Below are 21,419 nucleotides of genomic sequence, written 5' to 3' on the forward strand. Positions count from 1 at the left end.
TTCGACCTGTTGTCAAGTGTCCTAATCTATACCCGAGGCAGATCCCGTATTAACATGGTTCTGTCAAACGCTTATTGCCTGCACTGGCCCGAGCCCGAGTTACGTCGATTCTAATCAACCATGAACGTAACTACCTTTCTTTCAAGACAAGGCATTGTTTACGACAGGTAGAGCAATGAAACTATCAAACCGATCCACTAACACTATCAACACAGCAAAGGAGGCAGAAATGATTCATCAGTTCCAACCCAAATCCAAAACTTTTTAATAAGAAACTTGGTCACAACCCAATCACAGATGGCATAAACTGTGTTAATTGTGCAAGATAACGCAGCAGAAATCCTCAAATTAGCCAATGCAAGCATTAAACAGAAAACATTTAACACCACTCGATCTGTTCAAACGGAGTCTTTAAAGCAGAGGCATAGCAAGCGTTAGATAAAAACTTCCCAACTGTTGATAGTACAACCTACTGCTGCTTACTCTTGCGCCATAGGCTTCCCCAACAAGTTCTCACGGGCCTTGAGGTACACTGGAAGGAGCCAGCTATCCAAAAATCACGCGCTGATGGGGAAGAAGGAAGCTTCAGTATCTTCTCCTGGGCGGGCTCCTTGATCGATGAGCTCGTGGGGATCTGTGGAAAGAGAGACAACTTTCATATGGAGTAACAACACATATGATGATTATTAGAACTATGGGAGTCCTGATGATTTTTGAAGAATTGGTTGAATTAGTTCTTGATAGAAACTACAACACCTGCAACTTTGGCTGATCAATGCGTACTAGGGTGGGTCTAGTCCTACTAGGAACTTTTTTCACTCACTTTGGCTCTTTAAAAACATCAGCATTGAGATATCTAAAGTACCCAATCTAAAACTAAAATCATGCTATATTATGTTTCCTGACAAAAAGCCATTTAAAGGTCTAGTTTACTTAAAAATGATATATAAGCACAAAAAGTGTTTGTATACATAATATTACCTTCTCCTTGTGTTTCTCCGCCTGATAGGGCCTTTGCTAAATGCCCAATCAACATAAATTGTTTGGGTAAGGAGTTCAGATCCATTAAGTGATGCAATTGCAGCTTGTGCTTCCTCAAAGTTCTCATATTCAATCAGGGCATAACCCTAAATAAGTGGAAAAATCAAAATTGTAACACATAAAAGAATTCTAACCAAAATAAAAAACATAAATAGCAATATATAATGCACATTTTTAAATAATTAAACTGCAGACACAAAGGAAAATATTTAATAAATTTACTAATTAAAGATTTACTACTTATGTATGATTTCTTAATAGAACACACTTCTGACACATAAGATAAGACATGTTGGTACAGTAGAATGCAAGCTGATTCAATCATGGTTTGCTCTACAGAAGTCTAATTTGGATATGACTTCATTACATGGACTTGCACCTAATTCATTGAACAATTTAAAATAACTCACATGCCATTTAATAAGCATATAAGGCTAGACCATGAAAAATAACTATTAACAGGTTTGACCATCTACAGGACCCAACCAATAATGTGACATAATGCAAACCTCTACACATTATAAGGGATTAACTATGATCAACTTTCACATGCAACTATAACCTAGCAGTTATTTAGCTTAAACAACTCGACCAATTTGCAATCCTTGCCCTAAGGAACAAGAAGACTTGCCAACAAATAATTGTTGGGTAAAAGTAAAAAGTCTGTTAATCTACAACAATGAGCTGTGTAAGTCTGATAATCAACAATTATAAATCAAACAAAAGTCTAGTCTTTCTAGCCTCTCAAGAAATGCAACCTTGCTGCGGTTTGAGGTCTTTCTTTCTTGTGTTCCAATGCTCCTCTTCCTACTAGCTAGTCCCTAAACCTTGGTCTTAGTTCTTCAATCGCTTGTCTTCCATCTTCCATTATCACTGTCCCAGGCCTTTTATTCTGCCTTAATTTATTATTTCCTGCTACCCTGGTACCGGCCCTATTCCCCTTCGGTTTTCTTTTTTTCCAATTCTTATTCTTTGAGACAGTTGTCAACTGTTGCATTCTGTTCCTCTTTCCTTTTATATATTTTGGTAAATGTGGAAGTACTAATAAGCATAACAGCCAGATGTTATGAAAGCCAATGCGCTGTTATTATAGTTTACAACTCACCATAATCTTTACATATCTGGTACTTTCTTGTGATAAATGTGCTTGTGAATTGTGATTACGCACTTTAATCAAATATAGCACCGTCATCATCTCAGCCGTCATTCCTTTCTGTGTCTACACAGAAGTTAAATAGGTCTAGGTAACATTATCTCTCTAGCAAAAAAGATCTCCACCTTCTGGTAAAATTACTGACATACGAGTTTAAGGAAAAGTGAGCAAGTAAAAGATCCATAGATTCAAGCAACACATATCCACCTTCTGGTTAATGTTGTGCTATGCTAAAATTACTGAGAGGAGGGCAAAACCAACAAAAACCGATTGGACACAAAGGAATAAGAATTGAGGATAAGTTCAGATGTCAGTACACATGACAGAAAAATAATCATTTTATCAACATTGACATGTAGGAAGCAAATAAAAGAAGAGGATTGCATACACAACATCTATGAAAAAAAAAGATCACATATGACTAGGCGGTTGTCAAATGTATACAAGAGTATAGGTCCAAGATATAGAACCCCAACTATTATGAGGCTTTCTATAGATGAAGCAACAAAAAGTACATACAATAATGTACTAAACAAGACATGTGGTTCCATAGTTGGATTATATGAATGTGTGTGAAAATTGTGAATTATCAGCATTTGAAGCTCATTAACTCATACAAAAAAGAAAATGTTGTGCATAAATGTTCTTTTGTAACTGAGTATCTTGAAGACAAAAACACACTACCACCTCACAAGTTGTAACATACAAAGCTGCAAAAGATCAAGCAGGAACAATGTTGATCAACAAGGTATCTTGATAAACACTTGTCCTATTATGTAATCCATATTTACATATTTGATAATTGAAAAAATATTGGGAGTGAGGAAAGCCAAGAATGCAGAAAAAAGAACACAGTTTTTTGTATATTCACCACAAGATTTTGTATGACGCTTCACCGAAAATCAAGGCAATATATGCAAGTGTTATGCATCGTTAAAGTATAACTAAGTTAGCAACAATTTCATCTCATTCCAGAGTCTCATGTAAAGAGCACATACGTCTGCAAGTTGATATCTGAGATTTCATAACAAGTAGATATTTCTATAGGAGCAAAATCTAAGCTATGATATAACAGATTAAAATATGTGTCATGATATGTTCTCCGTACTCCTAAATTAAGAAATATACACACTTTGTTTTTCGATTGCCTGCTGCAAGATGTATATTTGACAATCACCACTTGATTATTTAAAGAAGAAGCTACAAATAGTGGTTTCTGCACAAAATAACTCAAAAACAATATGTTAAGCTCATGAGACAGTGAACTACTGACCAGCCTCGGGACCAAATGACCGGTTGCCCAATCTCAAAGACCCCATAAGGGCTCCGGAGAATGGGAAAACAATAAGGAATCACATAACGAGGGGCACAAAGCCAATCAACATAAACTATGAATGATCCAGATTGAAATGTGGAGTATATGGGCTACATTAAGAATTTCACATCCCTAACATGGTATGCACTCAAACATCAAACAGAAAACAGTAACTAACCATATTTCCTACACTAGATGACTACGATCAAGTCTGACACCTGTACCCAATAAACTAGCCATACAGACCATTCCTAGTCAACCTAGAAGCAACCCCTATAGATAGTTCTAGCACACATGCCAAATTTTCCACAGCTTTCCTTATATGGTCAGAATAGCATCAGAAGCCATATGATGCACACATACCAACACCACAATCATCAATTTATCGAGATTATCTTACTGATGTGTGACTCTCCCAAAGTCAGCAATATGTCTAGGACGAGACAACATCAACTTGTTTAGGGTTGTCAACAGATATATCCCATATTTACAAAGATCCTCATATCCCTCTAGAACTGTGATTTTAGCTATGAATCCTAGTTTGGTATGCTTTTGTATCCAAATTCCAAAATGGTGCTCAACCATTCTTTGTGCAACACAATGCCTAAGCAGCAACCATGGGAATGTGGCACTCAACCCCGAGCTTAACAGACACTTCACTAATTTATCTGCAAGTCTCCATATATTGATCTCCCATATCTTGCATGTAAAGGAAATTATCTCACTGAAGGACCCCATTAAAGCTACTAAATTGATTAATGCCTCTCTCCCTTCATTGAAAAATGATATAGTTGAATCAAAAGATTATGGATGGATAACATGACCAAATATAACATCTGCAAATTAATAATTATGTCTAGAGAAGCATTGTATTCCACAACTACAAATAGAAAAAGACCAAATAGTGACGAAGCACAATTATTTCTAATAATCTTAAAAGAAAAAAATATATTCAAGAAAAAGGTTACATGATAACAATTGGAAAAGAAAATAAGTGCCTAGAAAATGACAGTTTTAACTAGTTTCCCTACCTTCACAAATCCAGTGCGACGGTCAAGATTCAGATGCAAGTTTTTAACCTGGCCAAATTCACGAAAGGCATTGTGCAGATCATCTTCTTGCGCCTCTTCATGAACTCCAGTTACTAGCACAATCCATCCCTCAATAGCTGTCACATTAAAAAGTGTGATGATCATATACAATTTCCAACAACAGAATCATCCTATGAAAATCTTTATATGAGCCTGTTATCGGCGACATTGTTCAGCTTTGATAACATCAATCTGCTGTAACATTATTTGAAAAATAAAATACAGCTCCTTTGGCAAACTTCCAATGTGCATAAGTTATTAGATATTCTTTATCGAACCAAAATGCAGCAAATAAATGCAACTTAAAATAGTAACCTTGTAGAATAAGCAGCAAACAAGGAAACAGTAAGAAGAACCTTCCAATAGATATCTTGTAAGAGACAAATAACCTCATAAGCAAACATCAAATGAAAATCACAATGAAGAATTTTCAGCAAGCATTAAATCTTCTTAACCCCACAATATCATGCTTATCAAAATGCAATAGCTACAAACAAACTATTGTCACTGGCATCAGCAGGATTATACAAAATATAATATGTTACCCAACTTTTAATAAATCACAAACATATTATCTTAAGTTATTGCAGTATGTCAACGACATCGACACTGATAACCAGCTGAAACTTTCTTTTCTATTAAAGAAATCAGCAAATTATGCTGCACAACAAACTCAAGCTTATATATTTAACTTGGTTTACAGTGTCCTACTAAACTTCTACTGGACAGTATAAGAAAATGTAACATTTCAAAAGTAATAAATTGTCAAAAGTAATAAATTGTCAAAAGTAAAAATAAATAAACACACACACACACACACAAACAAACAAAATCTACATTCTACAATCTAGGGATTCAAAATAGTCGGGATCCTGATTTCTCGTGGAACATTATTCACACTTAGAAATCTTCCACCTTAAACATCCCACTCTCTTATTTCTTTCTGCCAAAAGACTTGTACTTATACATATGCAATTATATTTTGACATATGCAACTTGAATAGTGAACCAAGTTATAAACATGGCACTAAGCACATAACATAATGAGAAGAAAAAAACAAAGATGCATGCCAATGTACAACTAATGCAATTGGACCTGCGACCAGATTGACTTCAAACAAAGTAGCATGACATGGCACTGTCTCATACATAATACACACACCAAACTTGGCCATCCTTTAACTCAACCGACATCATGCCACATAATATTGTTGCTTATCGAATCTTCCATTGATGTGATTGACAAACACATATGACCTTAAAATCATCTCATAAGTCCTCAATTTGGTTGAAAGATATTTATTTTCAATTTTAACAAGTTTAAAGTGATGAACAACAGAGATTAAAACATTTATAATCAATAAAGTCAAGACAACTTATCCAACATAGCAATAATTGCAAGTCATTTGCACTGCTGATTAATAATTTAATGCTACACAAGGTTTAGTTAGAAGACCGTAGAAGCTTTAAATTGATTATAACGCACAAAAACAACTTAACCACACAAACTGGATGATATTCGAGTTAAGAGGCCAGAGGGCAGCCCTATTTCTCTTTCTGATCTCGTTCACTATTTGTATATTTTCTAAAAAATTATAAAATACTCTATTATGGTGAAAAGAAGTTAACGAATCTTATCTCTTTTTTGGCTACTTGGGTGCCATCTTGTCACTCACATATCTGTCATATTCCATTACCTCTTGTATTTCAATTTTCTTGCTATTTCATCCCAATAATCTGGTTGTCTTCATGTTAATGTAGAACTATAAAGTATGGCATCCATCATCACTATTTTTTATGAAATTTAACCTTTCATTTGTCAATAAAGTATGGCATCTAACCTTTCATTTGTCAATATTATACAACACTGACAAGCTTTACCTTACCCAAAAAACGACATTCCAAGATCTGAAATATTATAATTAAGGGTTTGAAATGATGCATACTTAACTACTATCAATTGTGCTTTCATGACAACCTTTTTACGAATTGATCCTTCAGTAAGAAACTAATGACAACTTTTTAATCATTAAAGAAATCCAGCAAGCACAACTTGTATCAATCACAATTTGAAGTTTTGACCAATCTTAAGTTGAAACACAGGCGAGGGCCAAGAATGGAATTGGATAAGAAAGCCACATGAACAGGGCCTCCATGCATGCCTATTGCCTATACTGTTATAACTCTTCCAACACAATGCTTTCTTAGTGAAAAGTTTTCTTCAAATTTCTTTTGGTCACCATAGATTTCAACACCTAAATGCGCTGTCAAGGCCTCAATAACAGAACAAATAAAGATGTTCAAGCCCTATATGGATCTAAATACATACGGACATAATGAGGTAGAAGTTTAAGATGATAACTCCTGTACATACTATATCGGCCAATCAAGCATTTAACTACCCAATTTGCAGACTCCGTCTCCAGGTTGTTCTTATGCTGATAATAAAGTTCTAACAGTTTATTTAAGACCAGACAGTAGCCAGTTAGTTTTCATCAAAGAGTAAGCTACAAATCTCCTACTAATGCGAAAGAAAGCCATGAAGATGATAAATCGTGTCAAATTATCCAAGAAAACAAACCAAGATAAAATCCAAATCGCCTCTTTCGTATCCAAACACACCAACATTAAAACGAATAAATAAACCGTCAAAAGACACTAACTCAGGGCAAATATCAGGAAAGCAGGGCTCAGTACAGCAGGAGCATAATGATGAAAAAATAAGCGTAGATCTAAAGCCCATAACCTAGAAATCGAAAAGAAAAAGAACCGAAAACCATCGGACTAGGGTTTCCCAAACATACATCGCTGGGGACCAGGACCCCCATCGGAGTCGAGGGAATCGAAATCCTTGGCAGCTAGGTGGCTGCCACGGTCGGGCCCAGACTCCTCGCGGAAGCCCCGGCCTTTGGTCTTCCTAGGGCCCGAGGAGCCGCTGCCGGCAATGGTGGATCGGAGCTTGGGGGCAGGGGAAGGGTCAACCTCAGCGGCGCCGATCTCCTCATCCATGAGATCGTCTTCGTCGGGCTCGAAATCCACCACTTCCACATCTCCCACGGCAGCCGCCATCGTCGCCTCTCCCTCTCGCTGATCTGGGTCGGGGTTAGAAATTAGGAACAAACCAAACCAGCGCCCATTTTATGCGGTCGGCATTTGACATTATATATATATATATATATATATATATATATATATATATATATGTGTGTGTGTGTGTGTTAAAATTTGATATATATATATATATATATAATTATGAAATCATCATTAAATATATTAATTACATCATTAACATAACTAATTATTCTTTTATTATTATTATAAACATGTCGATTATTCTAATAAATGTTAAACATATTTAACTGAACTAATATGAGTCAATTTGATAACATTAATATAGTTAATTAATCTCTAGTTAGTCCTCTTTATATGTATATACATATACATATACATATATAATAATAATAATAAAATAATGGTAGAAAACGCAGTTGGCTGAGTCGACCAAGAAATAAAATGGTAGAAAAGGTGCTTGCACCCGTTTGATGTTAAACCTTGTCCGCGATACTCGGTACCGCAACCCTCGTTCTCTCATCTACATCTTTTACGGATCAGGTGTGTGAGCCAGACACAAGTTGGAAGTCATCTATGGTTGGTTTTAATCTCATTCAGCCCGACTTCGATGACGTGACTTCTCCTCATAGGTCTGTTTACTACACGGGTGTTTGGCTTCATACTTGAACCAGTTCCGTATTTAGTCGTTCATTATATTTCCATGCCTTCATCCCGGCGATCCGAGCCGGGCGCCCTCTCCATCCCTCATCGTCCTCGAGCGCTCGTCACGGGCGTTTGTCTCGAAGGAGCGGTTTTACGGAAGGGGAAGACCGGCGATGCACACTGTGAACGCGATAGCGGTGACGAGGATGATGACGACCGCGACGATGACATCGGCCGCATGGGGGAGCACCGCGGTCGTGCTGCAGCAGCGGGAGGACATCCCGTTCGGGTCGCTGATGTGGTGCGCGTACGCGGGGATCTCGTGCGTGCTCGTCCTGTTCGCGGGGATCATGTCCGGGCTCACCTTGGGGTTGATGTCGCTCGGCCTCGTCGAGCTCGAGATTCTGCAGCGCAGCGGTACCCCCGCCGAGAAGAAGCAAGCAGGTCGGTTTACCGGGTTCGATTTTGCTCGGATGGATGGAGAATTCTAGTAACACCATTCCTATGTTCTTGTTGTGTCTAGAAAAAGCCACCGATCTTTCTTTTTCTTAAAGAACTTTTTGTTTTTTGCTCGGTATTCTTTCTACTTCCCTGTACTGAATTATTGCACATTGTATCTATTCTCTCTTTGTTCGTTTGTTTATCTTCCTATAATCATTGGTTCTTTCTTGCAGCTACAATTCTTCCTGTTGTTCAGAAGCAACACCAGCTTCTTGTGACATTGCTTTTGTGTAATGCTGCTGCCATGGAGGTTTGCGTCTATCTATTTCCCCTGTCCAAATTATTCAGTATTCAAAATCCTTTTCCAATTCCTTCGTGCGCCATGGTTGCATACACTGTTCCGATTTAATTCAACGCAAAACATACTACACTGCCAATGCATCAAGTACCTCTAGCAATTGCCATATATATTGGTTATCCATGACAGTCAACACGAAGAAAGTGAAAAGCTCCCGGATATACCCATGAATTTGTAAAAGATAATCCTGCATTCTATATGCAATACTGCAAATCATCAAACACATTTCATGAACATTAATTGTTCCCTTGCAAAGAAAAAAAGGTCTGTCAACAATTTTAGCAAGTTATCTATTTGGTAAATATACTTTAGCTTTTCATTTGTTAAATTTTCTTATCTTCTTTTGTTTGTTCTTTGGAATGACACTAATGGTGCTGAGGCTTATGCTGTTTTTTCATGCAGGCTCTTCCTTTATACCTTGATAAGATATTCAATCCATTTGTTGCTATTGTCTTGTCTGTAACCTTTGTTCTATTTTTTGGAGAGGTACTTAACTCTTGATCAAATATAGCTTAGCATCACTCTTAAGTGCTGAACTATGTTCATAAGTTTAAGAAGGTTATGCAAATCATATTGTATTTTATCCAGGTTATTCCTCAAGCTATATGTACAAGATATGGATTAGCAGTTGGTGCTAGCTTGGTATGGCTAGTGCAGATTTTAATGGTCATCTGCTACCCTATAGCTTATCCTCTTGGCAAGGTAATTCTGTATCAGTATACCTAATTGTTCCTAAGAAACAACTTGTATGACTTGTAATTTAAACTCGTACTGCAAAAAACTTCATAATTCTATTTGTTAGCACTTCAAGAAGTTCTTTAATCTCTTGAGCTATTTTGTGATGAATTTAGTGCTTGTGTTGTGCATGTATAACATAGTTAATAACTAAGCAATGGAGATGAAATTATAATCTTTCTATTCTCTTTTCTTCTGCAGTTGATTTATTCACTACTTACTTTAGACTAAAAAAGTAATTCTCAACTTTAATTTCATGATGCTAACAAATTGCAAAAATTCCCCAAAACAACTCTTTTGACTTTCTGAACAAGTAAATCCAGAATATTCAGCAATAGTAATGGTAGTTTAGTAGCGTTTAGAGATTAACTAAAAGACCATGTCCTACATAACAATGAAGTATTTCAAATCCAAACTATAATAACTTGAGAAACGCGAAGGTTTCTCCTCTTTTGATTCTACCAACTTTATATGAATACTTAGATTAAGTAAAACCTGGTGAAACTTGTCCTACATTATGATAAAATGAACTCAAAAAGTTCTTCCCTGACATGCATTCTCAGCTTTGAGCAGTTTCCTGCACAGATACTATAGCCTCATGATTATTGTTTTTAATATATGATTATAAATTTAGAAAATTAAGGATAATGTATGATATGTTGACAATTAATAACATAAGGTTGCCTTTTCTAACTGCATTTTATAGGCTAAATGCAAATTTAAGCACTGGTTTCCATAGCTGGGTGGTGAACAAGAGGAGCCTTCATCTTATGTCATTGAATTTTCTATTAAATAGTAACTTATATGTAGCTATTGTCAAAATCGAAGCATTTAATCAGTAAAATGTCTTTGCAAGCATGTCCAATTAAGACCAAGGTTGACAATCTCCAATTTAAGTTGCTACATTGGACAAATTGATCCCACAAGTCTAGATTTGTTTTTCTGCAATTTGTTGTTCTCAGACGGAAGCAGAGTCTTGGTGATGTAGATATAGACATAGCACACAAGACTCGGTATTTAGATTGCCTCTTACAATAAAACCTGCCTCCATGATTGATCTAGCAAATGTCTAAAAATCTTAATCTGATTTGCTAATTTTTGTAAGTAAACCATGAAACAGGAAAGTGGAGGAAAACTATTATCCTTTTCTTTAAATGACACCATAGAGGTTGATCTTTGGTTTCATCATATGTTGTTCCTTTGGACCTAGAAGATCAAGTATCGAGTTATATAAACAGTATTTCTACTGTAAGGCTAAAGCTGTATTTGTTGATTCTTTCCCAATTCTGTACTGGCAGTAGTCTCATGCACTTGGCTGCGCTTGGTCGATTTTCTTTTTTTGGCAGCCATTCTATATTTGACCTCCTTGTTTGCAACCAATGGTACATAAGGTAATGCCCTTTGACTAGGATAACAGATTCACCTTATCCTTATTAAAAGTTGCAGAGTTGAGTGAATTTAGTGGCATTATCCTAGAGACTTTGTTGCATTTTTCCCTTTTGTCAGTTACTGTTTTTGTCTCTCTAACTCTATATATCTTTGGATGATATAGTCCAAGCTTTTGCATTTTCCAGCTGATGTATCTTTGCTTATTATCAGAGGATACGTTCCTATATTCTGCTAAGTTGAATAGTATAATCAGTGCTTTACGTCTTCAAATTTATATGCTATTTTCTTTCTAAAAAACATTTGCAGGATATGCTGAATGTTCCTGTTTTGTGTTAAATGGAGGCAATGTTTGTATCATTTCTAATTATTTTGTGTGGTTTCAGATTCTAGATTATGCACTTGGACATAATGAATCTGCACTTTTTAGACGTGCTCAGTTAAAAGTTCTCGTCTCTATCCATAGCAAAGAGGTAAAGGTGTGATTTGGTGTGATTTGTATTGCATGATACATGTGTGATTTGTAGTACATCTTTATCTTGAATATGTGTGTGTATAAAATACATGTGTGATTTGTAGTACATCTTTTCTTCCAATCATTTCAGGCTGGTAAAGGTGGGGAGCTCACACATGACGAGACTACAATAATAAGTGGAGCACTTGATTTAACTGAAAAGGTATACTCATTATCTTCTCATCATTTAATTCTCAAGTCTATTGTCATCCCACAAGAAGAAATAGAAGAAGCTCCTAGTTCTCTCTTTGAAGAAGTAACTTCAGAAAGTCAAAGATCTAGGAGATCTCAAACCTTATGCCCAAATTTGTGTATATACAATCAGGTGCATGTGGTTTTCCTGCTGCCTGCAGCAGAGATATTAAGATTTATTGAGCAACAGCATTCTCAGCTTAGTCTTCTCACAGTAATTTCTTGTAAAATGATGATGAAATTATGAATTTCTTTGCTTGAGAGTAGTTCTACCAGAGTATGGCTTGTGACACATTGTCCATGCTGGTTGGCACATACCAGTCCAACAGGGGATTTGTATGTGGACCTCACAGAAAGTATATATTTTCTTAAATATTTTTTGTCATTTTTTTGTTTATTTTAGATAGATACCTCCTGCTAATATTGGACATACCAATGTGCGTTGCTGATTCTGATGGATGAATACCATTTTTAAAATCCTTGTATCAAGATTAGTTGTAGAGTTAACTTCAGGAGCTTATATTTGATAATTTACAAGTGCAGACCTACAGTGGCAGGAAACTCATGCACTGACCTGTCTTTTTCTTTTCAGTTAGTGTTGGTTCTTATCTGTTGAATTTTTTTGGAATCCTTGCATTTTGGATAGAATTAAGAAAATAAAAGACCTGTCTTTTTTTTTTAAGTTAGTATTGGTTCTTATCTGTATGATCTTGGATTCTTGCTTTCTCTATTTTAGCAGGTTAACCTTCCAGAGTACTTTCTGTGATTTCTAAGTCAATTGCCATCCACAGAATTATTTGTTTCTCATCTAAAGTGTCACTATGAATGTCTGGGTTTGAATTTCTAACAATGTGCTTTCTTATACAGACAGCTGAGGAGGCTATGACACCCATCGAATCAACATTCTCATTGGATGTCAATTCAAAATTAGATTGGTGAGACTTGCTACATGTATAAATCTCTCTTTTCAGTAATGTGGTTGTCCTTTTTCTATTAAGGAAAATTTATTAGAAATAACCCTTTTTGTAAATTTTAATTAACAATTTATTCCTGGTTAGATGCACCTGTTTGATAAATTATTACTCTTATCTGTTGTTTACATGTCATGTTCTCATATCCATAGTATTTTGTTAAATGTTTGATTTCAAGATTAAAAATGTATTTGAGCTAACTCATTTTGAACCAGAATTTTAGAAGGTGGAGGAACATGGAAGGCCATCTTGACTCACTCTATATTTTTCAGATCTAGTATAAGATATAGTTGGAAGGATCAGAATCATGCCAAGGCTCCTAGACTCTTTAGGGCTGAGTAATAATCATTTCACTTCTCTTTATTTAGACTCATATCAGTAGTCAAATTTAACTTGAATGACAATGTCATATTTGTCATGAGTCTCTCTGAATATCCAAAAGCAATACTGGATTCAAGCCTGATACAACTCAGTTATAAAAAGCAAATTCGACCTGCATAGCACCTTTTAGCCACATTAACATGCTATTTATTACCTCAATCATAAGCCCCTAAGCAAAGTATGGTGCTTGATAAGAGGACAATTTGAGCTTTGTGGTAATCTATTTAGACATGTTTCAAGATGCATAAAGTGTTTTCATATTATTTACATAGATTACTTTAATGAATTGGAATTTTTCTTATTTAGGGAAGCTATTGGCAAGATTCTTGCTCGGGGTCATAGCCGCGTCCCTGTTTATTCAGGAAACCCAAAAAACATTATAGGCCTTCTGTTGGTACACATCAGTCATCATTTTGATCTCCTTATTTTCTAGCATAGTAGATTTTCCTTGCAATTATGCACTTGTCCTATTTCGCATTTGGCATATTGCTTGCTAAAACAGGTAAAAAGTCTCCTTACAATTCGTCCTGAAACTGAAACTCCTGTCAGTGCTATCTCTATAAGACGGATTCCAAGGTTCTTATCGTATACTTTGTGTTTGTATACTAATAAAAAACTGCATTACTCATATCCATAATACTTCAGGGTTCCAGCAGATATGCCTCTCTATGATATACTCAATGAATTTCAGAATGGAAGCAGTCATATGGCTGCTGTAGTGGCAGCTAAAGTGAAAACTAAGAATATCTCACCTGCTGATGGCGACGAATATGAAGAAAACAAAGAACCAAGTGGAGTGTCCGAACTTACAACTCCTTTGTTATCTAAAACAGCAGACAAATCAGATACTGTTGTCGTCAACATCGACAAGTGCCAAAATAAACAGGTCAATGAAAATAAATCTGCTCATTCATCAGAAGCTACTGAAGATGGGGAGGTTATTGGTATCATCACACTTGAGGATGTTTTTGAAGAACTCTTACAGGTAAAGTTACTACATGCTATTCTTTTTGCTGTAGTTGTTCTAGAAATTGGATGTTTAGATGTCTGTGGTATTAGATTACTTCCTTTGGTGATGTAACTGTAACACTGGATAAAGCATGCGTTGTTGTTGATTAAAATAAATCCCTTTATCTTTTACTTGCTTCTAAATTATAAGCCTATTTATAAGATACAGTTAAAAATTATATCAAAACTGTTAGCTCCTCAGAAGTGGAGCATAATTGGATTTTTTTTATTCTAATAATTATGTACATAATGTTTAACATGCAGGAGGAGATAGTGGATGAGACAGACGAATACATTGATGTTCACAAAAGGTACTTCTTGATGTCAATTTTTGTTGCAAGTTGATTTCTCTTTTTTCTCATCCAGTTCACAGTAAGGACCATTTTTCCAGGATTCGTGTGGCTGCCGCTGCTGCTGCTTCTTCGGTTGCACGAACTCCAACCTACAAAAGGTTAACTAAACAAAAATCAGCGGTGAGTAACTCTGTTAGCTCCTTAATTTCTATTCTGATGTCGTTGTAGAACAAAGTTAACTATCAGAAGATTAAAACCTGCAGTTTAGTATATTGGAATATATCAGAAGATTAACTTTTCGTGTCCCAATATAATTAATGACTGTGGCTTTCACGGCAATGGTTCATTGAAATCCTTACATAATTATAGCAGCTTAAGAAGGTTCCATTGCATCAAGATGTGTTTCAAGTGTCAAAACTTTCTTTGTCCTCTTCCAGGGACCTGTTCCTCGGCAAGGACAGCAATCTACCGGGTTCCCAAGGAAATCCACTGAATTAGATCCAAACACTCTGCGACATCAAGTGACTCTCGTGGAACCAATATCAGGAACCAAGAGATAACAATTTTATCCGAGGAAAGAAAGCTATGTTCATGAACAACCTAAGCCTGTGGAAGTTATATCTTGTTTGTCGACATGTAAGTGGCATAGGCACATCCACTTGGAACATGACTATTATCTATTATGCATGAATGATTTTTTCGTTTGCAGGGATGTCCAAGTATAATAGTTTTGTCCAAGGTGATGTTGGGTATCTGTCTGGATACAGTATATAAATATTTTTTCATGAAACAATAATACAAAATTTAATTAAATAGGCTATCGACTATCTGATTATTCATTCAAAACAACAGATAATCCATGTTTTTTTTGGGGTTAAATTTATCCTCTGTGATTATCTTTTTTAAAATTAAAATTTTCTTATATTTTCATTACATGAGTACTAGCAATCATAAGGCGTAAAAGCGCTTATGACAGGCCCGTGATACCTTAACAAGCCCATTTATATAGGCCCACAAAATCCAGCCCATAGAGCCTGTCTCCTCGTGTATGTTTTCTTTGTTGAATTTTTTATCATTTATTATCTATGCACACGTGTCCCTTAAAGCACTCCATCTCCACCATCCGATAGTCCCTGTAGCAATCAATGGCCACTTTCCTCTTCTCTCTCCTCCTCTTCTCCTTTTGTCTCGTCTTGCGCGCCGTCTACTCGCTTTTATGGCTCCCGCACCGGACCCATCTCGACTTCCTCCGCCAGGGCGTCCTAGGCCCGCCCCGCCGCCCGCTCGCCGGCAACGCCGCCGACGTCCGCCGACGTTACGCAGCCGCTCAGGCGGCGCCGCTGCCGGCCTTTAGCCACGACGTGGCCGGGCGCGTGGTGCCCCACTACGCCGAGTGGTCGGCCCGTTTCGGCCGGACGTTCGTGTACTGGTTCGGGACGCGGCCGCGGCTTGCGGTGGTAGAGCCGGAGCTGGCGCGGGCGGTGCTGACGGATCCCACCGGCGCGTTCGAGAAGGTGGGACTCAACCCGTCGGCGCGACAGCTGTTCGGGGAGGGGCTGGTGGGGCTCAAGGGGACCAAATGGGCCCACCACCGGCGAGTGCTCACCCCGGCCTTCAACATGGAGCGCCTCAAGGTCCCTTCAAATCTCTCTCTCTCTCTCTCTCTCTCTCTCTCTCTCTCTCTCTCTCTCTATATATATATATATATATATATATATATATATATATATATAATTTCATTTGATTCATACAATTTGATCGTGTGTTTCAATCACCCGAAAAGATTGGCCTGTGCTTTGTCCAACTTCAATCCTACCGACTCTACGACCTTACAGATAGAGCCAATTGCAAAGAAGTTTATCAGGAACTTTGGACATAGTGCCATAGTCTTTACTGCTTTTCCTTTGCTTTTGCCTTAAGAAATGCTTAAGCATGACAAAAGGGCTAGGTATAGCTTTGCATTTCTGTATCATGGCTTATATTTGTAGCTGGTACATTTCGTTGAATAGCTTTAAACGGCGATGCTTGATGCAAGTCATGCCCTTTTTGACTTTTGGAACATCTTATCTTTTTTATGTTTTATTATATGAGGCATGGATGTGAACATCTGACAAGATGACATGCCAATGGAAGAAATCCTAGAAAACTATTTCAGCTTGCCTACATGTATTTTTCTTGCCTTTGGGCAGTATATATTAGTCAAACTATAGTTAAATATCCTTTCATTGTTACTGTTGATGTCTTCTTGGGTGTCACTTTATCTTCTCCCATTATTCACTCTAATTGACTTATCTTGCAGCACCATTCATATGTCTCCTTTAGAGGTGTCTATGTTGACTCAAACAGGTTATCCTCGAAAAGAAGTACACCTAGTTGTTCATGCAAACATTTTTATTTCTAATATCTAGTAACCTAATGCACAGACATGGTACTGTACTCCTTGGATTTAGCTTCCCGGTGCTTTTTATTTACTCAAAGTCGCGCTACCATGAAAAATTGTTTATTAGTGAATTAAGAGAGAAAAAGTTGCATTATGCTTTACTGATTGGAGGATAAAGGGTAACTAAATTTTTTTTCTAGTGTTGGGTACCTGCGATTGCCAGTAGCACATCAAGCATGTTAGATAAATGGGAAGCGCGGGATGAGAACAGATTTGAGTTTGAGATAGATGTAAATAAAGAGTTTCATGCCTTCACAGCAGAAGTCATTTCTCAAGTGGCATTTGGAAGTAGCTATGAGGAGGGAAAGCAAATTTTTCAATTACAAGAAGAACAAATGCTTCTTGTTTCTCTTGCACTAAGAAGTGTGTATATTCCAGGGTTCAGGTGAGATTTAGTTATTAATTCTCTATCATATTTTCTTGAACTTGAGACACTATGTTTGATATGTTTTGCAAGTCCAATAGAATTCTTAGTGAGAAACATACTTTTCTTGTCACTGACTCTAAAGCATACGTGCACCCCCATCTTTAGTAGTTGGACAGGGACAATAAAGATACCCTTGTAAGATGTTAGAAGCATACGTCTTGAGGACTCACATGACAAGATGATACAATTGTAAAAGCCAACTAAAGAAGCTTTTGAATGTGTGCTGATTCTACTGAAAGCAGGGCAATGTAAACAAGGAAAGCTTGCTTTATTATTTTAGATACTGATCTATACAGCTACTAGAGAAATTAATACTCATTTGAAATTTTCATACATTTTTTGTTTTCCTTTCACTTGTAATGACTACAGTGACATGCTTGTGTGGCACACTTAAAAGTTCATATTATGCAAGGTTCATCGTTTTGGGTATCGGACCTATCTCAAAGATTTGTTAGATCAATATGTACCAGTCAATACTGGTGTACCAACACATGGTACATTGGTATGTATCGATGTTTCCGGGAGGAAGAAGAAGAGAGAGGAAGGGACGATCGAAAGAGGAAGGAGGAAGGAAGATGGAAGCAAAGGAAGTAGTGGAGGAGGAAGAAGAAAGGAGGAAGAGGAAGAGCAGGATACATATAGTTACTTGAGAAGTGATTAAGGCAAAGATTGTGCATGGCAGTGTGCAAAGAGGTCACGGCAAGCAGAGGTCGCTGATAGCGGGAGCGAAGGTGTCGGTCGCGGTGAGAAGATGGAGGCAAGAAGTCACGGTGAGAAGTCGTAGCATTGGTTGCGATTGCATGAGAAGCGAAGGCGGCAAGGAAGTGAGATTTAGGGTTTCCCACTTTCGCTTTTATATGGTGGGCTTAACCGAGGGCGGTTCGCTTACGGGTTGGCGCTCGGACCTGTACATGTCATCTGTTTTGTACCGGCCTCGGTGAAACATAAGTTGTGCCTTCATTATCATAAAGTCTTCTATTGAATATAATTGTTTAGTAGTTATTTCAGAATCATGTCTATTTTAATTTTCTTTGTGGAGCTATAGAAATATGGTTAGAAAGAACCATGATAATTATCTTCCATGCTAACGTCTTGATTGTTTCCTCTAGCATTCTTCCTAACTTGCTTTAAGATTACTTTGCAAAATCTTATTCTTGAATTTGGGACCACTTCTTCAATATCTACTTTTAACATTGCAACAAAAGTCTCATATATGATAATTTTTAGTCTTATCTTAAATACAAAATTCATACCTCAAACTTGAAGGAGAATTTGTAAACTTTTTACAATTTTTATAAGATAATTATGAGACCAATAATACTTTAGGGATCTGAGTGTTGAGCAGTTAAGGAATAACATATATAAAAAGTTTGTATTGTCGAGATGAGATGAGACTATTGAGATGGATGTATGGGTTAGTAGGAAAGATAAGAAAAGAAATACTTTTATTCGTGAACAATTAAATATCACTTTGATAAAGGATAAGATGAGAAAAAATCATATAAGTTGATATGAGCATATGCTCAGGAGACGTCCGGATACAGTAGTCAAAAGAGGTGAAATGATTAATGTTAACAATGTGAGCAGAGGTAGAGGATAACCTAAAAAGATTTTAATATAAACTATAAATAAAAATTTAAATACCCTAAATTTAACTAGACATATGATTTTTTTTTCATATCTCAATGACGGTAAAAGATCCATGTAATCGATTCAAAATAGTTAGGACTTACGACTTTGTTGTTGCTGTAGTCACTTCAATTTATACATGAAAGATTTAAATGCTTTCTCATACGAGATAGTGATACAACATCAAATTGGTTTAAGTGTGTCATTAATTAATAAATATAGAAATATGTTTTCAATCTCAAATATGTTAGTACACTTGCAATCAGGTGTTCAAGTTGATAAGGATCGTTAGTTGAATCCACTGTTGAAAAGATTTACAACAAATGTTTGATTGTATTAACCTTGGATGGGCCATTTTCATAGAAAATGGAACCTCAAGTTGGAAAGTAACAGACCTGCAAGCTTGGTGTGAACGTAGGTTGAATAAAGTAGTGTCTCATAATCAATAAAATTTAGTCTTCTAATTCTAAGATCTATATTAGGAAGAGTGGTTTGATGCCTTTTTATATTGTAAAGTGAGTTGCTGTCTATTCACTGCTGTATATAAAAGATTTATTAAAAATGGTGCCTTGAAGATTAGTTGCATAGCAAATGAGCTATCTGAAGTGATTTTTTACAATGCATTTTTGCATGTCTGTATCTGTTGCTGTGGAAATTTTTTTTGTGGTGGCCAGTTGCTAAATATTGGAACCTGCAATTATGATAGATTACAAGCTATAGAGTAATAGAAGAAACTGTTTTTAAGTGTCTTGCAGAAATCCGTGTCTTGTGTTGATAAAATCTGTGATATGTATGTAACCTTTGTCCAGGAATAAATTGTAAGTACCTTGTGCATTTAATAACTTGAGACTAGGAAGATATTTTATGCACCTCCTTTTACAGGTTCGTACCTACAAAGAAGAATAAAAAAAGATGGAGGCTGAATAAGGAAATACGGAACTCTTTGAGAAAGTTGATCGAAATCAATGGCAACGAGTGTGAAAGTTCTAGGAACTTGCTTGGTCTAATGATTTTAGCTAATAAGAATGATGAGGAAGAGAAAATGGGGATTGAAGAAATTATAGATGAGTGCAAAACATTCTACTTTGCTGGGAAGGAAACAACAGCGAACTTTTTGACATGGGTAATTCTTCTTCTTGCGTTGCATGAAGATTGGCAGAAGAAGGCTCGAGAAGAAGTTGTTTGTGTTTTTGGCCTCCATAAACATCCAAATGCAGAAGGCTTAGGCAATCTTAAGATTGTAAGTTACTCTCCCCTGACTACGAAGGATGAAATCTTTATTATTCAAGTTATATTGATTAACTAAACTGAACTTTGGAATACTGATCTCTATTTTTTATATGATCTTGCAAATGCACCCCTTTGACCACACTCCAAGTAACCTTAGGCCTCATTTGGTTCAACACCATATAATGATACATGAGTTTTATTGAAATGATTGATTTCTAGGATCGAGCTATTTTCTGTACATCCACACATCTCTTATGGATCGGATTCTGATCCATGCCAGTCCTCCTTATCCAAGTAATCAATGAAGTATCATCTCTGACCAGCTCAAGTTCTCATAAACTCTGTTTACTCCATAATGAAGATTCTTATTATATGTCATTTGTAGGTAAGCATGGTGCTGAAGGAAACTCTCAGATTGTATCCACCTGCTGTGGCGCTCAATAGGCTAACCACAAGGAGTGTCAAACTAGGCAATCTTGATGTCCCATCAGGCACACACATTTACATTCCGCAAGTCGCCATTCATCATGATGTTGAAGTATGGGGAAATGATGCCAATGAATTCAATCCGTCGAGGTTTGCAGACGGTAAAGGACACCATCTTGGTGCCTACCTTCCCTTTGGGATAGGGTCCACAGTGTGTATTGGCCAAAATCTAGCACTTCTTGAAGCTGAAGTAGCTCTCGCAATGATTCTCCAGCGGTTCGAGTTCACCGTCTCACCCTCTTATGTTCATGCCCCCATGCTGCTAATGACACTCCAGCCTCAGTACGGTGCGCAAGTTCTCATGCGAAAGATTTGATGCGTTGTTCTGTCTTTACTTGCATCGAATGGCATGTAAATTTTCCAGAAATGTTAACTGGAAATGTATTTACTTGTGGATCACCTAAACTTAATTTGCATGCGACATTATTAATATCAAACATTTGCTGGTAGGCGGCTTGTTGGAATTTGGACTTCGGTGTTCCTATCGAACCTTTGTTCAGATCAGATGAATATACAGAAGAAATATTTTCCTTGTTTCTATTTTTCGCAAAAAAGATTCACTTGCTTTCTGAGTAAGCTACATTAAACATTTCTAGGCTGACTTCACAGGAAAT

At 36.8% G+C, this 21,419-nt stretch overlaps 3 protein-coding genes across 3 annotated transcripts; 2 read left to right on the forward strand and 1 right to left on the reverse strand.

The window, feature by feature from the left end:
- Window positions 1-233: 233 nt before the first annotated feature.
- On the reverse strand, window positions 234-7,735 carry LOC135614545 (RNA-binding protein Y14A-like). Its single transcript, XM_065112032.1, has 4 exons — window positions 7,405-7,735; window positions 4,541-4,677; window positions 982-1,127; window positions 234-634 (listed from the first exon to the last, which is right to left on the reverse strand). The coding sequence occupies exons 1-4, from the start codon at window positions 7,667-7,669 to the stop codon at window positions 586-588; spliced, it is 597 nt and encodes a 198-aa protein (XP_064968104.1). The 5' UTR covers window positions 7,670-7,735; the 3' UTR covers window positions 234-585.
- Window positions 7,736-8,351: 616 nt separating this feature from the next.
- Window positions 8,352-15,408, forward strand: LOC135613453 (DUF21 domain-containing protein At4g14240-like). Its single transcript, XM_065110481.1, has 13 exons — window positions 8,352-8,758; window positions 8,989-9,065; window positions 9,516-9,599; window positions 9,702-9,815; window positions 11,621-11,707; window positions 11,840-11,911; window positions 12,808-12,875; window positions 13,599-13,686; window positions 13,795-13,868; window positions 13,938-14,277; window positions 14,565-14,611; window positions 14,692-14,773; window positions 15,031-15,408. The coding sequence occupies exons 1-13, from the start codon at window positions 8,488-8,490 to the stop codon at window positions 15,151-15,153; spliced, it is 1,527 nt and encodes a 508-aa protein (XP_064966553.1). The 5' UTR covers window positions 8,352-8,487; the 3' UTR covers window positions 15,154-15,408.
- Window positions 15,409-15,723: 315 nt separating this feature from the next.
- Window positions 15,724-21,269, forward strand: LOC103988293 (cytochrome P450 734A1). The gene is made up of 4 exons (XM_009406841.3): window positions 15,724-16,227; window positions 17,174-17,418; window positions 19,972-20,329; window positions 20,705-21,269. The coding sequence occupies exons 1-4, from the start codon at window positions 15,739-15,741 to the stop codon at window positions 21,119-21,121; spliced, it is 1,509 nt and encodes a 502-aa protein (XP_009405116.2). The 5' UTR covers window positions 15,724-15,738; the 3' UTR covers window positions 21,122-21,269.
- The last annotated feature ends 150 nt before the right edge of the window (window positions 21,270-21,419 follow it).

This window comes from Musa acuminata, chromosome BXJ2-6 (assembly GCF_036884655.1).
Source record: "Musa acuminata AAA Group cultivar baxijiao chromosome BXJ2-6, Cavendish_Baxijiao_AAA, whole genome shotgun sequence".
Taxonomy (NCBI): domain Eukaryota; kingdom Viridiplantae; phylum Streptophyta; class Magnoliopsida; order Zingiberales; family Musaceae; genus Musa; species Musa acuminata.

What these genes read in the sequence shown, in the direction of transcription:
- LOC103988293 (XM_009406841.3), top strand. Translation starts at nt 15,739, where the DNA reads ATGGCCACTTTCCTCTTCTCTCTCCTCCTCTTCTCCTTTTGTCTCGTC. An exon ending in TCAACATGGAGCGCCTCAAG is followed by an intron (nt 16,228 to 17,173) that starts GTCCCTTCAAAT and finishes TTTTTTTTCTAG; the next exon opens with TGTTGGGTACCTGCGATTGC. An exon ending in GCTTAGGCAATCTTAAGATT is followed by an intron (nt 20,330 to 20,704) that starts GTAAGTTACTCT and finishes TGTCATTTGTAG; the next exon opens with GTAAGCATGGTGCTGAAGGA.
- LOC135614545 (XM_065112032.1), bottom strand. Translation starts at nt 7,669, where the DNA reads ATGGCGGCTGCCGTGGGAGATGTGGAAGTGGTGGATTTCGAGCCCGAC. An exon ending in GTCGCACTGGATTTGTGAAG is followed by an intron (nt 1,128 to 4,540) that starts GTAGGGAAACTA and finishes CCACTTATTTAG; the next exon opens with GGTTATGCCCTGATTGAATA. An exon ending in CGGAGAAACACAAGGAGAAG is followed by an intron (nt 635 to 981) that starts GTAATATTATGT and finishes CTCTTTCCACAG; the next exon opens with ATCCCCACGAGCTCATCGAT.
- LOC135613453 (XM_065110481.1), top strand. Translation starts at nt 8,488, where the DNA reads ATGCACACTGTGAACGCGATAGCGGTGACGAGGATGATGACGACCGCG. An exon ending in GTAATGCTGCTGCCATGGAG is followed by an intron (nt 9,066 to 9,515) that starts GTTTGCGTCTAT and finishes TTTTTCATGCAG; the next exon opens with GCTCTTCCTTTATACCTTGA. An exon ending in TCTCTATCCATAGCAAAGAG is followed by an intron (nt 11,708 to 11,839) that starts GTAAAGGTGTGA and finishes CAATCATTTCAG; the next exon opens with GCTGGTAAAGGTGGGGAGCT.